Source organism: Protomyctophum parallelum (genome assembly GCF_964188405.1).
Source record: "Protomyctophum parallelum genome assembly, chromosome: 19".
NCBI lineage: Eukaryota > Metazoa > Chordata > Actinopteri > Myctophiformes > Myctophidae > Protomyctophum > Protomyctophum parallelum.
This window is the reverse complement of record NC_139717.1, coordinates 9,981,726-10,007,602: the sequence shown is the minus strand read 5'-3', so window position 1 is coordinate 10,007,602 and position 25,877 is coordinate 9,981,726. Positions and strand designations below refer to the sequence as shown.

General features: G+C 40.5%; 1 protein-coding gene across 5 annotated transcripts; it reads left to right on the top strand.

The window, feature by feature from the left end:
* The first annotated feature begins 1,301 nt into the window (after nt 1-1,301).
* map3k7 (mitogen-activated protein kinase kinase kinase 7) lies at nt 1,302-25,069 on the top strand. 5 transcript variants are annotated; one of them, XM_083791012.1, is made up of 18 exons: nt 1,302-1,604; nt 2,370-2,488; nt 2,635-2,745; nt 2,936-3,001; nt 3,277-3,322; nt 3,840-3,978; nt 6,183-6,311; nt 7,997-8,121; nt 9,571-9,701; nt 11,371-11,452; nt 11,666-11,796; nt 11,956-12,103; nt 13,120-13,200; nt 16,559-16,626; nt 17,784-17,883; nt 20,109-20,170; nt 21,009-21,124; nt 21,846-25,069. In XM_083791012.1, exons 2-18 carry the CDS (start codon nt 2,390-2,392, stop codon nt 22,024-22,026), a joined length of 1,815 nt encoding a protein of 604 aa, XP_083647138.1. In that variant the 5' UTR covers nt 1,302-1,604; nt 2,370-2,389; the 3' UTR covers nt 22,027-25,069. The 5 variants fall into 5 exon arrangements, with proteins under 5 accessions (XP_083647138.1, XP_083647140.1, XP_083647137.1 ...); XM_083791014.1 differs by having other exon boundaries at nt 2,365-2,488; nt 6,183-6,307; nt 7,993-8,121; XM_083791011.1 differs by having other exon boundaries at nt 2,365-2,488.
* Nucleotides 25,070-25,877: the final 808 nt, after the last annotated feature.

The window sequence follows — 25,877 nt, the reverse complement described above, 5'->3', positions numbered from 1 at the left end:
AAGCACTTGTTGTAGAGTTTTCTTTTTCAAGTTTGCGCATCCACTATTGTTTGTGTTCAAGAAATGTTGTAAAATGTGAATGCAAATAAAGATGTTAAATGTGTGTGTGTGTGTGTGTGTGTGTGCCTACCTTGAGGGGTTTCATCAGTCCCACCAGTTGTACCATCAGCTCTCCTCTCTACTGCTCTGCTGCAGCGTGAACAGCCTCTGTTCCAGCTCAGCTTTCTGCTGTCTGTAACAAACACAAACTGCATATTAGCCCTCCACCATATCTGTCACACTCTAGTTCTTTACTTTACTTTATTTGTTTATTTCGACAGGACATTGCATGTTAATGCAATGTAAATATACCGGATTTAGCACAGATGCTAGTTTACACCCGCAGTCCCCACACACAACACAAAAATGTGTGTGTGTGTGTGTGTGTGTGTGTGTGTGTGTGTGCGTGACCAGGGGTCAATGGGTATTCGTACTCAGACACACACACACACACACTCATTGGAGCAGCGGTGCTCAAAAACAAAACAGGTAGACAGGCAGGGAAGCACATTACACAAAGCATAAAAACATACATAGACTTGCTACAATAACAATGTACAAAGGTGTAAAGTGTATCGATATCTATGTTCTGATGTTCTGTCGACACGCACTGGGTGTAGGCCTAAAATTAAAAAAAATAAAATGAAAACCAAGGGGGGAAAAACATTTAAAACACAGAGAAAGAAAAGGGGGAATTGAACACCACGTATGACTGTTGTCTCATGCTCTCCCCTAACACTGGCCAGTGGCCACGTCATTTATGATTGAGTTGTATACTGTACACTGAACAGTATAAACAACTATATACTATATTGCAAACAAACAAACAAACAAATGCACGGTGTCGTTAAATAGCATAAGCCCCTGGCAATATATTATTACCGTAGTTAGGAGGAAAACAGAAAAGTCAATTAGCTTTTACATTAAAATAACAAACGAATTGAAGCACAATATGTTACACGAGAGTCAAAGGGATTCCCCACCACACACCAATTTCACCAAACATGGTCGCCTCACCGGGCTCACCCCCTGCTGGGGGTAAGGTTAACCTCGCATCACGCTTGGTTGAATGGTTCTATTCTCAAATTCGGTATAGAGCCCGCCTACCGTATCCGGTCATTTCCACCCATACACACTAAAGACGTCTCCGTATCCGCAACAGACCGGATAGGCAAACCGCAACGCGCATTTATCCCAGCCATCCCTAGTAGGGTTATGAATGGAGGAGGGAGGGACTGGACTGCAGTGAGCACACACTTCCTGAAAGGAGCTTCTGGCTGTTACGGAGAGTAAAAATACACACCTAGCCAAGCTAGCTAGAGGAACAAAGTTATGCCTGGCTGTCAAACTGTTGGGAAGGGACTCCGTTAGAAAATGGACATGACATTTCCCCGCACCTGAACAGTAGACATACCGCGGCCCCCTCCATGTCCAGAGAGCCGGCGGCGCTGGTCAACAACAGTCAACTGCGACGGGCTTGGATTGATGAGGCTAATTTCTCTCAGCTAGCTAACGTTAGCATCCAGGCTAGCTGGCTAGCTCTACTACAACCCCGCAGGCCTCGAGTAAGTTGTGTTTTTCTTTTTGTTTGTGATTCTGCCATGGCAGGTATTTAGAGCGTGTCGTGAAGGGCCGGTCTATGTTAACAATAACTTTATGTATTATATTATAACTCGGAAAAACTGTCGCAAGACAACTTGTTGTAGTAGCAGGTATGCAGCTTTCCTCTGACGCTGGGTTTATGTTTCGTCGTACGACGGCCTCGCCCCCCCCCCCAAACAAATAACCGATCTGCAAGCTCACTGTGGGGCCCGGCCGCCACGTGCTGTGAGCTTGCAGATCTGCTCTATCCGGACGGATATACGCGTGACAGTGGCGTCGGCTAGCTGATTAGCTCCAAGATTAGCACGTATCGTATCAGCTGTGTAGTTTGTGTGGCTGCTTTGACAGCTTCTTGTCGCAACAAAAACACAGCTGGAGACATTTTGCGACTAAATTAAGTGGTGACACACGGGCGTTTACAGGGTTTTACAAGTTGATGATAACCTCACTTGTTTGGCGACATAGGTCGTTACAAATGACGTGTTTTCAGCATAAAATACATTTACACGTGATCAATCAACTTGACAGTCGTCCCACTATAGGTAGGTAGGTAATAGCCCAAACATTTAGAATCTCGTAGAGGGTTTTTTTCGAATCGAAAAAAACCCTCTACGAGATTCTAAATGTTTGGGCTAGGTAGGTAACTGTTGTATGATATATATATATATATATATACACACACACACACAAAATTAACTTACGTTTCGTCTTTATTTATTTCAGTACAGTTACTGGCTTTTAGCTGGTAATGTCTCTAGGGTTACCATCCGCAGACATGCACGAGAGAGATACTCCTCCTGGTTACCCCTTTGAAGAGATTGAGTATTGTGATATTGAAGTCGAGGAGGTAAGTTAATTGTAACCTATCAATGCACTCCAATAGCTTTTTACTGGCAGGATTATATAGGCGGTATTCGTAGTAATGTATGTCAATGTGTAATGTACTTCAGTTTGTATTGTGTTGTTGACAGATCTTTTTTTCTTTGCTTTTAGGTGGTGGGAAGAGGTGCTTTTGGTGTCGTTTGCAAAGCCAAATGGAAAGGCAAAGATGTTGCAATCAAGACCATTGAGAGTGAATCAGAAAGAAAAGCCTTTATTGTTGAGGTATAGTTGTTGTCTTTAGCATTCCACCAGTTCCTGTTATGATGATTACTATTATTGTCATGTTGTACTTGCTTCAGCAATACTCTGATAACTGTTTATGTAATACATTGTATTGAAATAATTAACTATTGGATATTGCTAGTGTTCTGCAGCTAATCTTAACCCTTTACCTTTATCTATTTGTCCTTAGCTTCGGCAACTTTCACGAGTGAGCCATCCCAACATTGTGAAGTTATATGGCTCTTGCCATAATCCAGTAAGTTGATCATGCATCTGTTAGGCTAAACAAACTCATATTATGACAGTAAGTTAAATGTTTACTGTCTGCAAGATATCCTTGCACAATTTTCTAGGGCTGCATGGCTAAGCATGAATATTATTCATCTTGGTATTTTGAGGAACAATACCAACAGATTTTTTGAATATTGATTCATCAACCATCACTAATTGTGGAAAGTAAAAACCTGTGCCTTAATGCAGGCGTGTGTTATAATTTTATGAGACTATCTCATGAATGTTTTCTGCCCTAAGGTCTGCCTGGTGATGGAATATGCTGAAGGGGGGTCATTGTATAATGGTGAGTCTCATTTGCTGGACCACTGAGTCTATTATGACATTTTACAACCAATATCACTTAGGCCTGCAAAGTTGTTAGTGAAATAGAAAGTGTAATGTAATTTGGTCTTGCCAGGTGTTTGCCTGGTTTGCATGATGTGATTTGTACAATTGTTTTATCTAGCCTACATATTAATCTAGATTCTTGTTCATCCTTGCCCCAAGATCAAACAGATGGGCATTACTTGATTTTCTTGAGAATGTATTGCATTCCACCGTTCCATGCCTCATGATAAAATGTATAAAACAGCTTAAATGGTTAATCGGACTAATCGATTTAGTGAATTGTAAAAAATCCCGGATTGATGTATATTTTCAAAAAACATTCTAGATTATTTGATTTATAGAAAAAGAAATCACTGAGACAATACGGTAATTGATGGTTTCAGCCCTAGCGGATTTTTCCTGTGTACTTCAGTTTAACCAAATGCTACTGGGTTTGTGTTTATTTTGGTTGTGATTGTGTTCTCTGCCCACAGTGCTGCATGGTGCTGAACCCCTCCCCTATTACACGGCCTCCCATGCCATGAGCTGGTGTTTTCAGTGCTCCCAGGGCGTGGCCTACCTCCATGGCATGAAACCAAAGGCTCTCATTCACAGGGACCTCAAGCCTCCCAAGTATGCTCCTCCTCACTGATCTCTCTCTCCCCCTGTTTCACTGTTCTGAAAATAGTGTCTCTTCTTGCATCCTTTGACCACTTAAACCCTAGTGTCCCTATTCTCGGCATGAGGATGTGGCAATAGTAGATTGGCTATTTTTGGTGAAGAGATTTGGTGTAGAGGGGACAAAAAGGAGAGTCCTAAGGATAGACTCTACAGGACCATGGTCAACTAAGGGTATAGGGTTTAAGTGGTTCATTTGTTTCACTGCCAGCTTGAAGTCAATGTGGCACTTAGATTATTGCTTTAGACTTTATTTAAACAGGCAGCGTTATTGAGAAAGTCTTGAATGTTTTATATTCAAAGGTGAGCTGGTCAAAATTTACGATCCACATGAGCTCTGTTATGCTGTTTTGTGAACGGTTATCATTTGTTCACCTTAGCAGTGGATCTGGAGTCAGGAGTAGGAAATCCCTTAGAAAATGACATTACGGCTTGACAAGTTAACATGGCAGTCAAGTGTACATAAATCTGCTAAGTACCGGTAATTGGGTGAATTACATTTACACAGGCAGTAGACCAGAGAGGAGGGAGGAAAATGGACAGAGATCTTATCCCACTTTTTTGTGTGTATGGACTATGGAGAGAGTGACCTCAGACCCTAAGGCCTTATTTGATATGCTTAGTCGAGAATTAAGACAATTTTAGACTGGGTGAATTCTGTCAACATGTTTCACTTGAAAATGTGCCTTTTTTTGGGGGGTCGGTTTCCTGACTCCTGATCATATCACAAACATTTGGTGCAAGCTTTGCAGCTACTTTTCCATGCAACATTAGACTAAACTTGAGGTTGTCTGCACTCTAAACTGAAACATTTGAATAGAGGTTGCTCAAAAGATGGGAACTAATGTCCAGGTTAACATTTTGGCCGCTGCTCAAGATTAAACATGCATTGATGCCTCTGTCACAAGTTGTTGATAATATCTGATTATATGACTAGTGAAGCGCAATGATGTTTGTCCGGGCTTAGCAGATACTGATCCAAATTTAAATATACCTTGACCTGCACCATAGTAGACCATACATTAAGCATTTTATCTGTTTGGCCATGTAATGGGCAGACCCAAAGTATTTGGTTTTGAGTGTATAATTGTATATAGAGTAGACAGTGACTTATAGTCTTGAGCAGTTCCAAATGTCCAGCAGGAAATCTTCAGACATGCTTTTGGGGCAGCCTTTTCAGTTCACTCCTGGATCATTGGTTTTTTTCTGCCGAACTTCCAAGATCAAATTATTGAATACCTGCTTTGGCTTGTTAATCCTGGAATGGGCCTATGGTTAAAACACACGCAAAGTATAAATCAAGCTTTTTGCTTACCATGCAAGGCATGCATAGAACCATTTGGCCGTGCCATGGAAAAGCATTAATAGCAGCAACAAGAAAACCTTGCACCTGCAGTAAAACCACGTAAAGCAAAAAAAACAACATGCATTGTCCAGCAAATGACTTTTTTTATTTGGTTAGTGATGGGAACAGTACTGTGTAGGTTTTGCTGTTGGCCTCTGGAGCTTGGTTGGTTTGTCTTTTGTTCCTCCTGTTCCACTTCTGTGTGTCCCCTGTCGAGAGGTGAGGACTGTTTTACATAGTGGTACTGATGGATGTCTACTGCAGTTCAGGCTCCAGAGGTTATTTATTGGACTCTTGTGGAAAGAAAAGCCCCTGGCTGACTCTGTGGGAATGACCAGCTGGTCCGTTTCCTAGAGAACTCTCATGGAGTTTCTGGGAATAACTGGGCCAATGTAGTCTGACAACTTGACAGCTCTGGGTCATTGTGCTGGTATTTTTGTTATATTGTGTTTTTCTTTCTTGCAGATCTTTTGATATACCGGTACTCTTTTTTTTTTTCTTCATTTTTTCTATTCACTCACATTATTCCAGTGTTTTGTTTTCAGCAGACCTTATTAGTACCTGCTGAATGCTCTCACAATATGAATTATGGCTTTAGTATCTTCAAAATAATTTCAAACTGATCTGTAAATTACTGTAAAAAAAGTAAACATTGCAATAATGATGACTGTTTTGGTTTCAGGGACCTCTCCATTTCCTGCTAAGTGAAAAGGTGGCCTATTCATTGCAGCTTGTTTGTAGCTACTGATGGCTGCTCTGCGAATCCTTGTTGTTTTTACCCAGACTCTGTTTAATGTGGTATTGTTTGTTGCAGCCTACTGCTTGTGGCAGGTGGCACTGTGCTGAAGATATGTGACTTTGGAACAGCGTGCGACATTCAGACCCACATGACCAATAACAAAGGAAGTGCTGCATGGATGGCCCCAGAGGTATTTGAAGGCAAGTATGACTGGCATCTTGACTACCGGTATTTAAAATGCTTCAGCAACCTGTCCCCAGGGGCTCTGCAATATATCGATATGATATTGTGATTTGAGACTAGGATTTTGGATATTGTGACATACCATAAGTATTGCCTTTTCCTCCTGTGCCTTAGTTTATACAAAAATATATATATTATCGTCGCAATTAGAGGTGCTTTGATCAGGCGTTTTGGTCCCGATCACAGATTGTTTTTCTCACGATCCACCGATGCCGATCTTGTGCATAAGGTAAAATTTGAATATTTTTTTGTGTATGTTTAAGCCTGTCACAAAGCTGCAAAACGATATTATACTATATCTGACTTTTAGACCATAAAAGATTGGTTTCTCCAGATAGGGTCAATTGCCGATCACAGTCATTTGGAGTCAAAATCGGCCAATTTTAACAAAGTTACAAAGTTACCAAGTGCTTTCCAATACAGAATCATATTATTATTGTCACAATATAAATTTGTAGTTGGTGGTCAAACATGTTATTTGATGCTTATCACCCAGCCCTACTATCCCTGATAATGATTGAATTGAATTGATGCCTGAGGCTGAATCTGGGAACGCCTTCTAGGGCCTGGCCTAAGGTTTCTGAAAACCTTCAAATTCTGATTCATTCTTTTTTAAATAGTTATGTTGCTACATGTATAGCAATAGTTGAGACACGGAGAGCGTGCCGGCATCAAAGGTAGAACAACGTATACATTGCACCAGGCATCGATGGGTTAAGCATGCCATGTACCATCACCATATATGCATAGAATTATCATATCGCTGGTGATAATTGCGCTTTCTTCGCTTTGCTTGAACTTTGCTTTGTCACTTTTTGCCCTTAACTGCTGCGTTGCGCCAACAGTTTTAAGATATTAATTCTTAATTTGTAACCGGCTATAGTCACCAGCTTTTGTTGATGGTACCCTCCCAAGCATACTGAGAAAGATGAATGGAATGAGGCTTGTGGTTTTATTTCCCCCGAGAGACTAGAGTGTAGCGCTAGTCTTCTCACTCAGCCACTAGCCTAATGCATTTATACATTATGAGACATGTTCTTGGCAACGGAGGTCAGGAGCAAGCATGAATTAAGGCAGTCATTATCTTGTTTTTGGTGGGGAGTTACATGACTCCTGTGCAATTAAGCAACTCTCATTTGCCCCTGTATTGAACCCCCTTACAGCGAATTAGCATCACTGTGAAACACTATCAGAATGTCCCCATGCAGCAGCATTAACATAGGTCTGTTTATTTGTGCAGGTTTGCGCTGGTGCTTTTTAATTCTGCAATAACGTGCAATGTAATTAAGCAAGTTGCGAGCACTCGTGTTAAAATTGCTCCCTTATTTTCATCCCTTGTCTGAAAGAGCAGGCAAGGATAAAGCTTCCAGAGCTTTCACAGGCACTTAACAGCACTCCTCTCCAAACACAGACAATTATTACTTTTGTCAGTCAATCAGCCAAGCCCCCCACCCCACGCACACTTACTCTAACCCCTGATTTATACTTTGTTGTACTTTGTGTTGCGAAGTGTACTGAAATAGCTGATCTACAAGTTCAAACAACGCATATCGATGCGTCGTTGTCAATCGCTTATCTTCGTTGTGCGACACCAGCAGCTAAGTATAAATCTGACTCATGTGGTGCTCCTCTTCACTTCCAGGAAGCAACTACAGTGAGAAGTGCGACGTCTTCAGCTGGGGTATCATTCTCTGGGAGGTGATCACGCGCAGGAAGCCCTTTGATGAAATCGGAGGGCCGGCCTTCCGTATCATGTGGGCCGTGCACAACGGTGAGTCTGAGGAAACGGGCGGACAAGTTGTGAAACGTTGTTGGTAGCTGTCAACAGGGTACACAGGCCCAGGCCGTGGCGTAACGGTCTGGGCACCGGACTGGTGATCCAGTCGCGGTGTGCCGCGGGTTCGACTCCCGGACCCGACACGGCCTTTACCGCATGTCATCCCCCCATCTCTCTCCCGTTTCCTGTCAGCCTACTATCTATCCCTTAAAAAATCAATAAAAGGCGTAAGCCGCAAAAAAATATCTTAAAAAAAAAGAAAAAAAACAGGGTACACCAACGAAGGTGTGCTTGGCTGTCACTCACCATGCTCAACTCAAGGTTCTGATGCCTGCCTACCTGCTGGTGGAGTAAATGAGTTGAGAGGCTGGTAGAAAAGAGCAATTCAAAGGCAGGTTCACCTGTGTAGCACTCCCCGCAGTTTCTTTCTGTATAGAGATGGATGGCTTGGAATACTAATTAGACACAGAACATCTGGGGAGCAGGGAGTCTAATACGCTGCACTGCTGAATCTGTCTCGCTGACACATTACCGCTTGCCAGCTTCAGGAAACCTGGGATTTAGCATAAATTAACAGAATTGTACTGACGTAAATGTCTTGGTGTAATGCCAGAAGTGTTCAAATTAAAGTGAAAGCACACAATTGGGTGAGTGTTCAAAAATCTACCCAAGCCTGTCACAATTATTACATAATTGCCTGATCACAATTATTTGAACTATTCACAATTGTTTTTTTTATTCTTATAATATTAGAATATTTGTAATTTTAAACCTGGCGTTCTTTCGGCATTTAAGGACAAATATTTGCAATGTTGAATGATGAGTTAATACATTTTCAAAATGTAAAGAAAAATATATACAAACAATACCAGATCTACCCATATACCTGTTATAGCCTAAAAGACGCACACAGGCACAATATCGGAAGGAGCCCCACTGATCTCACTGAACCCAGTTTCGGACTTTCGGTCAATGAAAATTGGGTCAAATTTGTTCTACTGCTATGCCACCAGAATGTGGAATGCCATACCAACAGTCCTACAAAAGTGACTCCTTAACAGTACCCTCCCTCCAAAAAACCTCCATAAAAAGCACCTACAGGTAACTGCAAGTTGTAACTGGCCCCTATAAAAAAAAAGTTTAAGCTTATCACTGGAAATGACCCTCCCAACTGTTTACTGTACATATCTATATTTTTTTTATTACTAATTGTATATGTTTTGCATATTACTGTACAGTATATTATTGTTTGTCTTTAAATGTCTATGAATTGAATCCACAGGACCTCAATGTAAACGAGCCCTGGGCTTTTACTATTCTTTTGTATAAATCTTTGCCAATGTGCCGTTCGTTAATAATGTATTGATAAAAAAAACATGGTGTGACGCATGCAAGTAACTGCCGTGGTGTGATGAGATGTGTCTTATTTGTGTTGATATTCAGGCACACGTCCTCCCCTAATCAAGAACCTGCCCAAGCCCATTGAGAGTCTAATGACACGCTGTTGGTCCAAAGATCCGTCTCAGCGGCCCTCAATGGAGGAGATCGTTAAGATCATGACTCATCTAATGAGGGTAATCCTTCACAGCAACATCTCATCTATATCTGCTTCAATGCCATGCTGAATAACATAATTTCGACACATGTGAAATTATGGGGGTGGGAAAACATTTTTCTGACTACAATTATTACAAGAAATCAGGACGGAGATTGATAAAGGACGGAGCTTATTGATATCTAAATCGATCGCATCGCTCCACAGGCTTGGAGCGTCTGTTGCGCATTCAATGTTATTTTTCCGGTGGGACGTCATCGAAAATGTTCCCCCCCATTTTAGCCGACGAGATTGAAAATCTTAAAATGTGAATAACTCTTGATCATTCTGTCCAATTCTAAGAAAATATTGTGTTAGACGGCCTATCGCGGTCCCGTCGCTAGTCGCGTTAGACTTAATCGTACCTCCCGTTGTCGATCGCATCGAGAGTGTTTTGGCTACAACAAGCTACTTAAGCCACATCCGGGATAGCATCCGGTCCGTCGCTAAATGTGCTCCGCTGCCATAAATCGCTTGGCGCTATGATTTAATGGCTTAAATATCTCGGGTGTTAATAACTGATCCCTATTTTAGGCATGTTATTATAAAACCAAAGGTCAAAATGTGATAACTTGTTGTAAATATGGATGATCTTCAAGCTCACAACGCATAGTGATGGCAGATGCACGTTGAGCTTGTAGATCGCCTGTCCCGGTGGAAAAGTGATGGCATGTGTGCATACACTTTATTGTGATATGGCATAAGTGTTGTCTTTTCCTGGTTTTAATCACGTAGCCCTATTGAATTATTTCAAAAATGTTCTGAAAATTCTGCGGAACTGGCTGATCTAAACCTCACAAGTTCACAACATGTTGCAATACGTGTTTTGAGCTTCTATGGGCCTTATTTTTGCCATTAAAAAAAAAAAAAAAAATCTATATTATAGGGCTGTCAATCGTTTGAAATATTTAATCGCATGATTGCCCAGTTAATCGCGATCAGTCACATATTTGTTATCTGTTCTAAATCTAACTTAAACGGAGTTTTTAATATTCTTAATCATCACCACCTTTTTTTTATACTTTTCAATGTAGCTGAGGTTGATACAAATCAAAATACTTCCATTAGACATGAGCTTGTAAAATCAGGGTGAATTTCAAAGGAACGTTAAGCAGAACAGCCAGTCAATCAAAACGTATTGACAAATCTCTGCAAGACTGTGTGCTGCAGCATAGTCGACAAGCAGTACCTCCCAATAGCAACCAGCTGCTGCAACTCCGGTGGTAGCGACAGATTACTTTTGTCCTGCTTTGAAGCTGATCTTGCCATTCAAAATAGTGTCTTTCTTATACATTTTCGTCTCACGTGTGTTTGTTGATGTGTTGTGGCAAGTGGCAACTACTATGGAGTGCACCAAGGTTCAAACTTCACCATGCGTCAATTAAATTAATGCTGTTAAAAGGAATTTGCGTTATCGTGTAAAACTTTGACAGCCTTAATATATTACTATGATGCATATTGCCACAATATCAATATTGAGGTATTTTGTCCAAAATAATGTGATATTTGATTTTGTCCATATCGCCCCTCCCTACTTTTTTAGAACGAAGTGGATCCCAAATAATTAAAACTATCTGAATTGGAGAATGAAGATGATCAAAAACCCAGACCATTCCAGCATACAGTAATTTCTTTCCGTCTCTTTGCAGTACTTCCCCGGATCTGATGAGCCCCTGCAATATCCATACCAGTATTCAGATGAGGGTCAAAGCAACTCTGCAACTAGTACAGGTACAGTAGTAGTAAAAACTGATGCTGGGTGGGATACTTGGACATTCGGATCTAGGTTACTATTCTTTGGGTTCTTTTCATAGGAATTATTTACTTTGATATAGTTTTTATGCATGTGTTTTTGCTATTTCATTTTACTTATGTGTAAATGATGTGATGTGATGCAAGCAAACTTTTCACCATGTGAGATTGATGAGGTGAACTGTTTGGCAGGTTCTTATGTGGATTACACTTGCACCAGCACGAGCAACAAAAGCGATGCAAACATGGAGCACGTCGACTCCCAAAGAAGCAATGACACTATCAAGATCACAACTCAGTTTGCACCTCAGTTCAAACCAAAGGCAAAATATCTCCTATAATTCAAAGCCATTGAAATCTGGTCAAGACAGAACATACATGGATTAATTAGTTAATTAAATGTCAAATTCACATGTATAACGTATGTATACATGTACCCAAAGTAAGAGCTCCAGTTGTGTTCTTTGTGTGTACTCTTTTAGGGAGACCCTTTAAGGACCCTACCTCTGTCCAGAGGGGGCAGTGTTGAGAGCCTATCGGCGCGGACGCAGTGCCTGGCTTCCAATGATGGCAAACGAATGAGCGCCGACCTGTCAGAATTGGAGCCAAAGATGCCTTTTGCACCTGCAGGTAATTTCAGCCACCTACACAGTGGCCCTGGCCCTGCCAATAATAATCTAACTGCAGGAGTAACATCATCGGACATTGTCATGACCTTTTAGAAATGAAAAGTCGTACAAACTTCATTGTTATGCAGCAAGGATTACATAGGAAATGCAATACCGTTTTATCAGCTGTCTTAACACTCCCAGCTCCCCAGTCGAGATTCATTTCATCTGCTTTCATCACTCGGGAGGTGATGACTCACTCATCATGCAGATGCATCCGTTTGACACCCCCACCATCACCTTTCCCCAAACACCTTGAAATGTTGTCGAACTAGCCTGTCAATCATCTCCCCCTTCTTCAAAAGCTCAAATTGGAATGCAGCATCTTCTGCATCCTTTCATGATTAAAGAATACCGTAGATATATTTCTATGCTTAGTTTGTCGGAGATTGATCGAATTTATTTTGTTAGAATTTAACCACTTGAACTCGGTGTACTTTGTTTACTGTGGTCCCCCAGGTAGGTCGCCTCCTTTTTCTGCTCTACACCAAATCCATTTCCCGATAATGGCAGATCTTGTAGATCTGCTATTTTCTGCAAATGTTTTTGTAGATTGTTTGCCCAGAATGTGGTTAAGGATCCTTATTTTTTATATTTTTTAGAATCCTTAAAGGTAGAGTTTCAAAGAGTACTCTAGGTTTTTCCATGTCTTGAGCATCATTGCCCTCCATAGCTATGCCCTTTCTTTGCTTTATTATGAAACGTCTTCTATTCAAACCGCTGTTTGAGCTGACTGGTGCGGAGATATTTTATTCTGTGCCTGCCTGCCATGTGGAACACCCTCCACAGCCAATGGTATTGACAGGGTGCATGCGGCCCCTTTGCATGTACATTATATGCTATGTGCTACATGCATGCGTGTCCTGACCTGGAAAAACGGAACCAGGAAGTGAGACTTTTCTCCGTTTCCAGTCCAGCTTGTCCTCGAGTCTTGCATGCTTGTGTCGCAGCCATGTGTGTGTATGTGTATTTTTGCAGCACGCCCACAGTATAAACGAGGCCACCGTAAAACGGCGTCATACGGCACCATTCTGGATGTTCCCAAGATCGTCGTCACAGGTATCAGTGCAGGACCACCGGGCTTCCTGGTTGCCTTGGGTGTGCTGGCTTGACTGAACCTACCAGCAGGCTTTTACTGTGCTTTGTCCACGCCCCTCTCCTGTATGTCACTCCAGATGATGCTTTGTATCAGTTGTTCCCAAACAATGGACCCACTTTTGGGTTCAGAGTACATTTAAAAAAAAGTAATTCCATAAATAGCAGATCTACAACATCAGCTATCTTAACTTGACTTTGGAGTTAATCCATGATATATAATTTTTTGTCAGTTTGCGGAGACGCCAAACGTCTCTTTTAGTTTTGGGTCTCTAGTTGCGAAGGTTTGGGAACTGATGCTCTATATAGAGTTGGCACACAGATACAAAAAATAATTGAAACGCTCCCAAATCTCAAAACTCTGATCAAATCTGTCCTTTCTTCCTGACACCAGTGTGTTTTCAATTTGTGCCATTCACTGTCAGTCTTTTGTGACATGTAGGGTTATAGATCTGCCATTTTCACAGAGACTACTAGACTACATGGCATGACACGTGACACCTGGTTGAAAGTAGTTAATATATGAAAATGACTTCTGTGTCATAATATCCTGGAGCAATGATGATCAAATGTGTGTTCATCCTGGAGTAACATGCATCAGAGCTACCTCTCCTCTTTAGTTTGTACTTTGTGGTTTTATGAATGATGAGAGGAACGTAATCATGAGTTAACATTCTTTCTCATCTCGTCACTTCCTCCTCGATTGCTCACTAAGACTAAATTGAAGTACCATGATAAAATCACAAATTCATAATGATGGAATTATTTGAAAATGTACACAAAAGAAATTACTCATTTGTATTAAGGCTGGGTAAAATATGGACAATAATCTTTCACCAAATACCTTATTTAATTTGTATATACAGGTAATGTTGTATAATACAAAATAATGGCATGTAGTGTTGCGTTCTAAGATGGTACATTGGCTATTAAACCATTTTTATATAATTTTCTTAAAGTGATAAACTAGGAAAAGACAACTCTTATGCCATATCGCAAAATCTCGAACCATCTAGTCTTACATCACGGTATTGATATAAAATGTTATATTGCCTAGCCCTAATATGTAGGTTACATTATTTAAAAAATAATAAAGCTAAGGCTCTAAACAAACGGTTTTAGAGCCCTTAGGTAATTTAATCAACATATTGCATTAGATGGGGGGGTGACACGGATGAGAAGATCATTCATAACTCATGGACTCCTCTCGGTCATCTTGCTGGCTTGGCTACAGATCATGGGGAGAGGGGGTAAATCAGAGTGCCCCAGCTCTCTGCATTTAAACTTGTCCTTGCCTTTCATGCATAGAGGACATTGTGAAAGCTTGGCTAATTTTCTTTCTTTTTTTTCTTTTACCACACATACACACGTTTTCTCGCTCTCTTTACATCCATTAACTTTGTGGGAAAAAAATAATTTTGATTAATTTCGTTCACATTGAGGGGTCAGAGCTATTATTACTACCAGAGATAGGGGATGAAGGAAACGGGGACAGCACTGGATGTCAAAAAAGGCTTCTATTTTGGAAGCTGCATGAGAACGTTGAATGAGTGGCTAATTAAATCCAGTGACTACGGGAGGGGACTGATTGTTAGTAGAATGGACATTATCGCTGCATGTGCACACCTCTATATTGTCATTCTTTCCCACAAATACCCATTTTGTTCATAGTTTTTTTTATTTTTATAATGGATTTTGAATTAGATTACAGTTTTATAGAATAAGACTATTTCAAATATTTCATTGGTATGAAAAATGGGATTAAAATCTTAAATTTAAATGTGAAAAGAGTCAAAATTATGTTATAACATGAAGGAAATGTTGTTGCGAAATTAAGTATATTAGTTATTAGCACGAGAGATTTGTAACGCAAACTTGTTATGATTTGTTTGGGGTGACCATTTTTGGACTGTTGTGTGTTCTTTGCGTATTTGCCAATGGATAAAGGCTGTAATACCAAGGCCAAAAATTATTTGACTTGTACAAGTTGATTCAAAGCATCAGGGACCAATTGTTTGAGTCCTACGAATGTTCTTGGATATATCCTAGTGAAAAATAAATGGTGTGTGTAATATTTAATCAAACATCAGCTGCTTGTCTCAACTTCACTAGTAAGCAAGACTTAAATTAAACCTGAATTACATAGGCCTATATAAAATGTGAGTGCTTAGTAAGTAAAACTTTGTTACTAAATATTTACACCTACCGACTACTAGTTAAAACATCTCAAGGTGCAAATTGTGGAGTTTTATAACAGTTCTACTCCTTGTAAACAATAATACAATTAGTCAACCAATACCATCATAGATTTTAATCTAGGTCTGAAATAAGCATAGCGTTTAGTGTTAAACTGGCATTAGTGAAGTTAATTAAATTCAACTGCATAAAGCACTTTAAAATTACAGTCTTACGTGTCACATTTTGTATTGAGCCCATGCTCGATCAAAAACCAATACAGCTAATGTTCTATAATATATTGTAGCAATAATGTAAGGTTGTATTTCTTGTCTAAGAATTCTAACCTAAAATTACAGTACAAATGGGATAGATTAAGGCATACAAACATATACACAACAAAGCAATTTATTAACAACAAAGACAGCCAAGTTTACGATATTGCTGTGGTCAGATGAAAGTTGGGTTGGAAATGGTGTTGGATTGGTTGGCAGTGACGTGTTTTTACATTGTTTGCCTTTCAATGGGAAGCCCCCTCTTTTACACATCTGTAGAGCTTTCTTTTCTTTTGAATGATGCAAACCAATTTACCAAATTTGACTGACGACGCATAGACAATGAATCCAGATAGATATTATTGCATGATGTGAGGGAGGGACATGTTTCTACTTTTCTATGAAAGGTTTGAAGACGTTTAATTATCCTGCAAAATCACCCTCTATTTGTGCCTTCCCATCAGCCATGTCTAAAGTTTGTCCATTACATCGTACTCCTTAAAATAGTTCCTAGCCTCACTCCCAGCCCCCCAACCCAAACAAACCACTATGCAAAAACTATGCCCCACAAATGGGCTCAGCTATTCATGTGGTGGATCTGGTCTGCATTGTTGTATGAGTGATGTGCAGTGTTGGAGTGTGGTGGGTGTTTGTGCTGTGGTCGCATTAGAGCCATGTCACGGCACAAGTTGACAGGGCCGGGGCGTAAGGGGTAAAACCCAAGCAGCTGGCTCTGCGGATCTGGATTCCCCCTTCTCCCCATCTCTCCCCAACAACCGGACACGGACACGGCTCCCCTTCATCTTGAACATCTAGTCGGTCTCATGCTTTCTTCCTTTCTGTCTATATGTGTCCCTCTGTCCGGCCCACAGCCACCTGCGAGGCCCAGAGACGTCGATCCGTGCAGGACTTACCGGGGATAGGCTCAGACTCCAACCAGGTAAGCTGCAATGAGGAGTTAGTTACAAAAGTGAGCTACAAAAATAAAGTGAATAATTGGGACAATGAACTTAGTCTTTTGCTGTTCTGTTGATCTTTGCTTGTTTTTACATGCAGCATAGTAAAGGTTTATCGTATAAAAAATGTAAGTCTCACATCTTGTAGCATTATATTCATAAAACAGATGAGCCAATACTTTCAATATTCTCTTGGGGTTCGTTTGAGACAATGTTGTCTGAATGTTTGGCGCTCACAGCTGGAGAGCATATTCAAAACATTAAGAATGTATCCCCCGCTTCCCCATTCATGTTTTGTATGGATTTGTGACACTGATACCATTTCATGAGATGGGAGCTTCTCAAAGATTGGGGTGTGTGCTTTGTGAAAGGAAGCAATTCCTCTGAGAAATGTTTGGTATGCCTTCTCATGGAGGAGGACGTCATTATGCATGTAGGAACCCTACCTGAGAGAGACGCACATATACAGTGTGCCTAGATACTAGATAGACAACCTTCAAATGTCACACAACCCTTATCTAACAACGTTCTCTCCTTCCTTCCCAAACAGTAGACTCTTATTTAAAATTAACATTTAAACTCTGCACAGCTGAAAAGTTCATTCCAAGTTCATATAAAAACTTGAATCTTGGTATGGAGAAATGTTGTATAAATTGTAGAAGATATTTTTGCACTTAACTGCCAGGTACTCAATTCCCAGAGGTGTGACAGCATGACGTAATGTTCTGTATATACCATCTATTAGACATTTGTAATAGATTGAGAGACATTAATCAGTTTATGCTTCATAGACTAATTATTTTGTAATTCTTACATGCATTTGATCAATTTTAGCTTTACCATTTGTATTACCTTTCGGGATGCAGGATATTGAACATTTTGACGATAACTGACTATTTTCCCATGGTCGTTTGTTCAGAGACACTAGCCATTATCTCCTGTGTTGGTAGGTAGACTAACAAGCTGTATTTACACCAATACAGCAGCGTGGATGGCACATATATGATGCCTATCAACGCGGCATATTGTGAATCATTTTATACATGTCCAATCATTTCTGGCCGATCCCCGTGAGATGACTGATATTGTGCATTTCCATTGGCTGTCCCAGGTGACTGACAGTGTTTTTGTCCTATTGCAGGGGAGCAGAAACAGCAGCAGGTCGTCTAGTCCCAGTGTGAGGATGATGCCGCCGGATAAGACCAGCAGTAGAGGCTACTTCTCACCCGATGACCTCACAGGTAGACACCCTCTTACCCCCATCTGCAATTTAGTAGAAATTCCTTCAGAATGTCGCATGGGAGAGGAGGTGGAGGGCATACATACTACATACTACATATTTATTTGTGCAAATGTTTCATCTCCAATTAACATGGTCAGTTTGAGTGCAAAAGGCCAGGCGAAGTTCGAGAAAAGACCTTTTCCTGCTGATAGAAGGTGCATGATACCTATGCCTCTATTTCTATCTGCTAATACATACATTATGAACCAATCCAAATGCAGATGGCCAGGTCGGACATTAAGTTGACTTTTATATTATTTCATTCTCAAATAGTGTTATCATAGCATCTATGGAAATATGACTAGTTTGGTACAGTCGGTGTGACATGGAAGACAGCGATTACTCAGTCCTAACCACTAAAATAAAAATGATCCTGCAGTACATGCACATTTTCTTTAGGCTATTACTTTGATTGTCTACAATAAAAAATGTAAGCAATATATTTATTGACATTCTTTTTCAATTATATAAAACCTTACAGTTATAGCTCTCTTGTTAATAAAAAGGTCCAGAAAAAACACAAACATAACAGATACACAAATGCAATACAATGACAAAAAATACAATCATAACCAACAACTCAACAATCAAAAACAGATGGTCCCCTCTACACCCTTTTTATACAATCTGAATTGCTATAGTTTTTTCATATTCTGCATTTTATCTTTATATACTTTATTTACTTTGATTGTTAAAAGCTGCCAACAACCTCCGTTACACGCTTGGTTAGTAGGAATGACAAAAGGGAAGGTTGACTTTTACGGCTGTATTTATTGATTGATTGAAGTTGGCCTTCGCCCGATCCATTGTCATGCTTTCACCACAGCTGTAATGCTGTCTGTGTCATTGTGAGCATGTGTGGCTGCTTGTGTAAATCTGTCGAGCGCTCCAGACATTACGTAATCGATGATTTAAGGCCTTAGACTCTTTTCACCCGGGGGGGGGGGGGGTTGTAAAATGACAGTCTGTCATTGATAACCCTGACCCGTGTATGTAGCCCTTCATAGCAAAGACAAATCTAGCATTTTACTAAAACAGTAAGCCACAAGAGACTTTACCGTATTTTTAGAACAGGAGTTGTGAGGTACGACGTGGGGAAGAGTGGCTTAAACCCATTTAGCCGTTCTTAAACCAAGGCTTCTAGCTTTTATAAAATGGTTACTAAAAAGAGCAACATGAAAATCAAAAACATACATGGGGACGGACGGACATTGCTGGTTCACTCAAAAATATATCTCCATTAAAAATGATGATATATATATATATATATATATATATTCTCTTCACTAACAAGAATACCTTCTGCAAGAAACTCAAAAAAGGACGTTTCTAACTATACTAACAATTTAGGCATGTAGCAGACGCTCTTAATCCAGAGAGACTTACATTAGGCAAGAACAAAAAAGCATGAGAATACATCACATATAAAATGCATTTATCATGAAACATGTGTAATCTAAGAACGTAACTAGAACATCTATATGACACTAGACATATAAACTATACATATGTACTATGAAGTGCTATGATTATATACAATGCAATTATTGTGCCGTCTACATGACATGCTATAAGTCTGTTTCAAATGCTATCTAAGTCTAAAAGTGCTATCTAAGGGGGTAGGGTAAGTGCTATGGGCCATGATGGAGTCTGCACACTGTAAAGGGACGCTCCTCTTACCTAGCCATAGGAAAATCCATGAAAAGTTGTGCTCAATATCGTGAACAAGATGTTGGCGGGGTGATGTGGAGTGCTTATTGAGAATTGTATGCTTGATAAGGTCTCGGCCACCCAGAATAACTACCCATTTTATAATACTGCTAATTTAAATTATATGATGTAGTACTTCTTTATTGTCAGCTCGCACTGAAATTGTCTTGCGACCCAGCAGCCTTGTATGCAACACAAAGAACAGAAAAGAAAACAAAATGACATAATAATTTGGAATCGGAACAGAGGTTGAATTTGACATAAAGAAAATGTACAAATACATTAATTTAACACTTAAACAGTATTACGTTGAACGGGGTCTATACTTAGTCCCCTCCTTTTTTCTCCTCTTCACCAAATCTGTTCACTGAAAATATTATCGCTGAATGTTCAGCCAAGACATGCCCTGAATAGGGATGCTGAGGTCCATGTGGTTAATATGTAAATTTACAGCTGGCATTTCCTTTTTTTCAGACACTAATGGCTCAGACAACTCCATTCCCATGGCCTATCTGACCCTCGACCACCAGCTACAGGTAGATGGCTCTGTCTGCCACCGCTTCATTCACATTCCCTGCTTCTAGTGTCAAGGTTCCTGCTCTCTGCCAAGGGCAGTAATCCTAAATTAAGATGGGAAAAGGCGTAGTCTATTCAAAAGTTAGACTATTTAGAATTTGTAATTGCAAGCGACAGTTCATCAGACAATATATTTTATCACATTTGCACAGTGCATAACACAATTATCCACCCATGCTGTTCAGACCATAGGTCTGAATGTAGGTGTACAAACGTCATAGCGTTTTTTTCCTTTTTTGGGGGGTTGCCCTCTCCTTCTGCAATGTACTCCTTGCTGTTTGCGCATGTGCGCTGCCGTTCACTTCCTTGTTTACGGCTCAGAAATAATGCCTCGTATCTCCTAATCTAGGGAGCTCTCCATGGTTTTGACCAAAAGAGCATACTTCTGTCTTCATTTCTGACTTCAGCATGCCTCTTGTTTAGAATATTAATGCCTCTAGAGAGACTTTAGCGTAATCATCGCGAGGCAAGCAAGCAACATTATGAGCACAGTGAGACATTTAGTGTATTCTAACAGCTCTGATTATGCTTATATTAAGATATTTTTTTTGCGGCTTACGCCTTTTATTGATTTTTGAAGGGACAGACAGTAGGCTGACAGGAAACGGGAGAGAGATGGGGGATGACATGCAGTAAAGGCCGTGTCGGGTCCGGGAGTCGAACCCGCGGCACACTGCGACTGGATTACCAGTCCGGTGCCCAGACCGTTACGCTACGGCCTGGGCCGATTATGCTTATATTAACAATTTAAATATTGTCTAACTAGCTTAAGCAATTGATTTGTATCTCCATTTCCAGCCCCTTGCTCCCTGTCCCAACTCCAAAGAATCCATGGCTGTTTTTGAGCAGCATTGCAAAATGGCCCAGGAGTACCTGAAAGTCCAAACAGAGATTGCCTTGCTCATCCAGAGAAAGTAAGTTGAACCCTCCCCTGAACCTCTGTCATAATCAGTGTCATTTAAAGACATTACAATTTGTCCAATGTAGTTTTATTGTTTGTTTTTTCTAGTCTAATACTAGTACTGTCTATGCTTTGAGACTAGGGATGAGTTCGTTTTCTTTAAAAAGAATTGTGCCAGTCTCCAAATGTCACAGGCCAACTATACTACAGTTCAGTAAATGGCTCTTGATTTGTTGTTCACACTGCCAGCTGTTGGACTTTTAAATTTAACCTGTGAGCGAAGAGAGGGAGCGATGCAGCCGCATACGTCACAGACATACTTTTCACTTTTAGTGAGGACAAGCTTGCAGAAGAAACCAGGTTGCTAATCACAAAGATGGTATGCTTAGGCTATAATGGTGTCATTTTTATTTATTGTCTGCCAACTGAGCCAATCAACGTTACGGATTATTCTCAAGTTCCTTTTTTTGTGCAGTACCCTGTCATTTTAATGATCCAGTCCAGTGACAATAATAACAATTTATTTTACAGTAGAACAGTACATTTTCTGATACACACACGCGCATACATAACATTGTTAATATCATCGGGATTAATCGATATATATTGTCGGGATTAATATCGATATACGATATATCGTTACATGCCTAATGACTACGTTAGTACAACTCTTTAACTAAGGTGCAAGCCTTTCTAGCAATATTGGCTGATTCTGCACATGTGTGCGTGCGTAGGAAGGAGCTTATCGCAGAGCTGGATCAAGACGAGAAGGACCAGCAGAACACTTCTCGTTTAGTGCAGGAGCACAAGAAGCTGCTGGAGGAGAACAAGAGTCTGTCTACGTACTACCAGAAGTGCAAAAAACAGCTGGAGCTGATCCGGGTTCAGCAACAGAAGAGACAGGGCACCTCGTGATCGGACCCAAAAACCGTCCCACTTCTCCTCCTTCGCCTCGTCCTCCCCTTCCTCATTCCCCCCCTTCCCCATAGTGCAGAGACACATGAGGGGACGCCCCCTCCCCAATTCCCTTACCTTCTCTGTACTGTCCAAGGTTAACAGAAGTCTGACTTCAGACTACCCCCCACGAGACCTGCACTAGATATAACACTACCCCCCTCTCGACACGTTCTACCGTCTTACCCCAGATGGCACCTCCCCCCCCCGATCCAACCAGTGGACCCTCTGTTGTAAAGAGACCTGTTATACTGTGCTCCTCCTCCACCGTCTCCTCCTGCATGATATTGACCCTGACTCTTGTTCGTCATCATCAGCGAGTGACGGGAGGTGTGCGCTCAGTTGGGCGACGACGACCATAGCCAGTCCTCCAGTCCTTACATTTGCACAGCTTCACAGGAGATATACTCTGTGATGGCAGACCAAAACAATCACGCCATCCATCCCATCCCATTTTGGACAACCCATCCCCCCCCCAAAAAAAAGAAACGAACCATGCTGTAATGTTTTGTATGGCCCTTAGGTGATATTTTTACTTGGTGGTGCGTGGGTGTCATGTAACATAATATGGCTGATCTACAAGTTCACATTGTGTCGCACCGCAACATATTGTGAGCTTGAAGAAGGCATATTTTTGGTGTGCAACACCCACAAGCAACTCTGTATAACTCGGGCTATATAGGGCAAAGGGATGTCTTTAATGTTTCTTTGCGTTTCATCATGTAGGTGAACTTTTCGGGTCAGAATGTCTCTGTAGCTGCGAGGAACTGTGCAAAAATCGGTGTCCACTGTGTCAGGTGGCATGCGAATGTGGGGCTGTTATGAGTGTGTTTTTACACTTGTTTTGTTCATCGTTTTATTCTTGTGCTCTCAGGGCCTCCGAGGGCCAGCCCGGTCAGTGTGTGTGTTTTTTGTGTGTGTCTTCCCTCCTCGCACTGTCCCTCAAGTCAGTGGATGACTTGTCCCGTTTGACCTCTCCTTGTCACCTTGACATCGGTGGGTCACAAACTAAAGTCAGTCCTTGAGAATGTGAAAAGGAAGACGAGACTTTTTAAGACGAAGTTGTAAATCATGTGCAGAAAATGTATTTGAAGCCCTCTGAGAATTTATTTGTTTTAATTACGGTTGTTTTAACCACTTAACCATTTAAAACCTGCCGACCCTATTCTGGGCATGTCCTATACCAAGTTTGGGGAAAAAAAGAGAACTTTTCAAAAATAGCATTGCCTATGACGAAACGCTATAGACTTGCGTAACCAATCATGGCTGAGATCTCCGCGTACCAATAGTTCTGGTGGAATCCATTCAGTAAAGGGGTTAGAACAGTGAAGGAAACCTTGGATAACAAACCTACACCTACTACTTAGGCTTTTGAAGACCAATTTTCTCACCACCACCTTAAAGTCTTTGAATTGTTTCTTCAATGCTGTTTCCCCCCCCCTTTTTAGCTCTGAAACATTTCCACCCAGTTCAAGCCCATATATTGAATTTAGATGTCACCCGATCTACTAGTAGGCGGGATATCTCGGATATGTTTGGATATGCCTGACTAAGCCCTACATGTACTAATCAGTGAAAATAGTTAATGTACCAGCTCACAACGTGTTGCATCGCAGCACGACTTGAGCTTTAAATCTGCTATTTTCCACTACAGAAGAAAATACGTTTAGAAAATGTGCTACTTAAAAGAAAATAGTGTTTTGGCCACAATGGGAACAGCTTATGCTTTCCCTTTCCTTATTGTGAGCTTGAGCCCTTACAGAGACCATCATACCTGTTGAACCTTCTCATGGTATTTGATTCATGCTACATTATGAAGTGGGATGTATGTGCAATATGATCTGTAGTGTACATCCATCACATCACAACTGTGGAAAATGCATAGTATGGCGGGGGTGGTAACCTGGGTTTAATCCTCAAACAGGGATGGAGCGTTTATAATTTGCTCTTAATGTTTTGTTTGTTTTTTTAAATGACAACTATCTTACTTTGTTCCCAGTTGGAGCAAGTAAAGGGAATGGTTGAATTCGCCGAAAGGTCAATTCAAAGCATTTTATCAAAACTTCAGTATTGTTTTGTGTGTTGGATGATTATTTTTGTCTTTTCTATTCGGTAGTTCACTTTGTATGATATTAGCTAGGGTTGCCATTTTTGCATTAGAAAATATTTTATCTGGTATGGGAATGCTGTTATTGTCAAAGCAGAGGAAGACTATGCCTCCATATAAAGTATATTGGTTGTATTTTTAGTTCACATGATGCCTTAGGATTTGCCTGCATTTTAAGTGCTTGACTTGTTTTCTTGCTACGTGTAGAAGAGGGAAAAAAAAGACATGCAAAAGGTTTCACCTGTTTTTAATGAAATGGACACTTTGTTTGTATAATGGGGTTTATGTTTCAGAGATCCCATTAATGCCCCTGAGAGCATGTATGGTCAAAGGAATTAAAAGAACAAGCTGCCGAGTTTATCATGCTAGATGAATCTATCTTCTCGGTGGCTTTTTATTTTTTTAATTTTATTTGCACTTTTTCATCCATACGAAAAGAAGAGATGTTTGCTTTTAATGTAGTTTAATTTCAGTATCCCTCAAAAAAAAAGTTGCACAATCATGGTCAAGCTGCACAATGTTTCCTCCTGGTTCTGTACTACAACATCCAAATGACATATTTCATATGAGCAATTTTATTTTAAAAGTGCAACACTTGACGAGTAAGACTTGTCAAGACGTTGCACACGTCACACACCTGATATACTTTGCTATACAATGGTGTTGTGTGGTAAAAGTAGCAGATCTACAAACTCAAAAGCGTCACAGAGGCGAGCCATTTGAGCTTCTAGATCTGCGGCTGAACACGGTCGTATGACAGAGCATTAATTAGGCATCAGTTAAATGGTCAATGAATTGATTTACCACACTTTTTCCACATTTTTTCCTAAGTTATAAGGAGAATAGGAATGTGACGGTGACTAAGGCATTAGAAAATAAACTAAATGCTGAAAAGATTTGCAGTCTTTTGTGGATATTTATAACTGGAGAAAATGTATTTGTATATTATATAGATTACAATTACTGATATTGACCTCATGGTCATATTAATGGCTTGTTTTGCTGAGAACTACCACAACTACATCCCACAATTTATTTTGTATTGTTGCAATGTAGTCCTAGTCTGGAATTGTTATCGGTCACTGAAAACAATTCCAGACTAGGAATACATTGCAACAATGTGACTGTTTTACTGTAGTTAGCTGTTTGGTGGCATAAAATGTAGCTCAAGCTATCAATGGTACTTGAAACGTATTTCGCTATTGATTGTTTTGTTTTTTTTGTTTGTTTTTTTCTCTGGTTTTGGTCAATATTAAGTATTTCAGGTCATTTTGTGGGGGGCACTGGGGCCACGCAGTAAAAGTAAATTAATTCACAAAACTACATTACACTAACATTTGTATTGTTAACCTATTTCTAAAGATTTCTTTCCAAGGGATGGTTACAAACTGATTCCAACTTCACAGCAAAAATGTTAAATAGTGGTGTCTGATTGGTCACAACTCTGCAGTGAGCGAAATGTAATTCAAACTTTAGAGTGCCAGACCAATATCTGTTCAGGAATTTTTTACTTAATTTTTTTTCCCTGTGGCAGATTCGTCTGGTTTCCTTGAGTTGGTCGGATACACGTTTGTCCAGAACTCCCAGAAAAGGCTCTGGTCAGGCTCTGCCAGTGGACCTAATGAGCTTTAAGTGCCCACACATGTGCAATTTCCAGGCTCTGCCTGAGCCAGTTGATTGCCACATGGCAACCCCAGCCTTATTC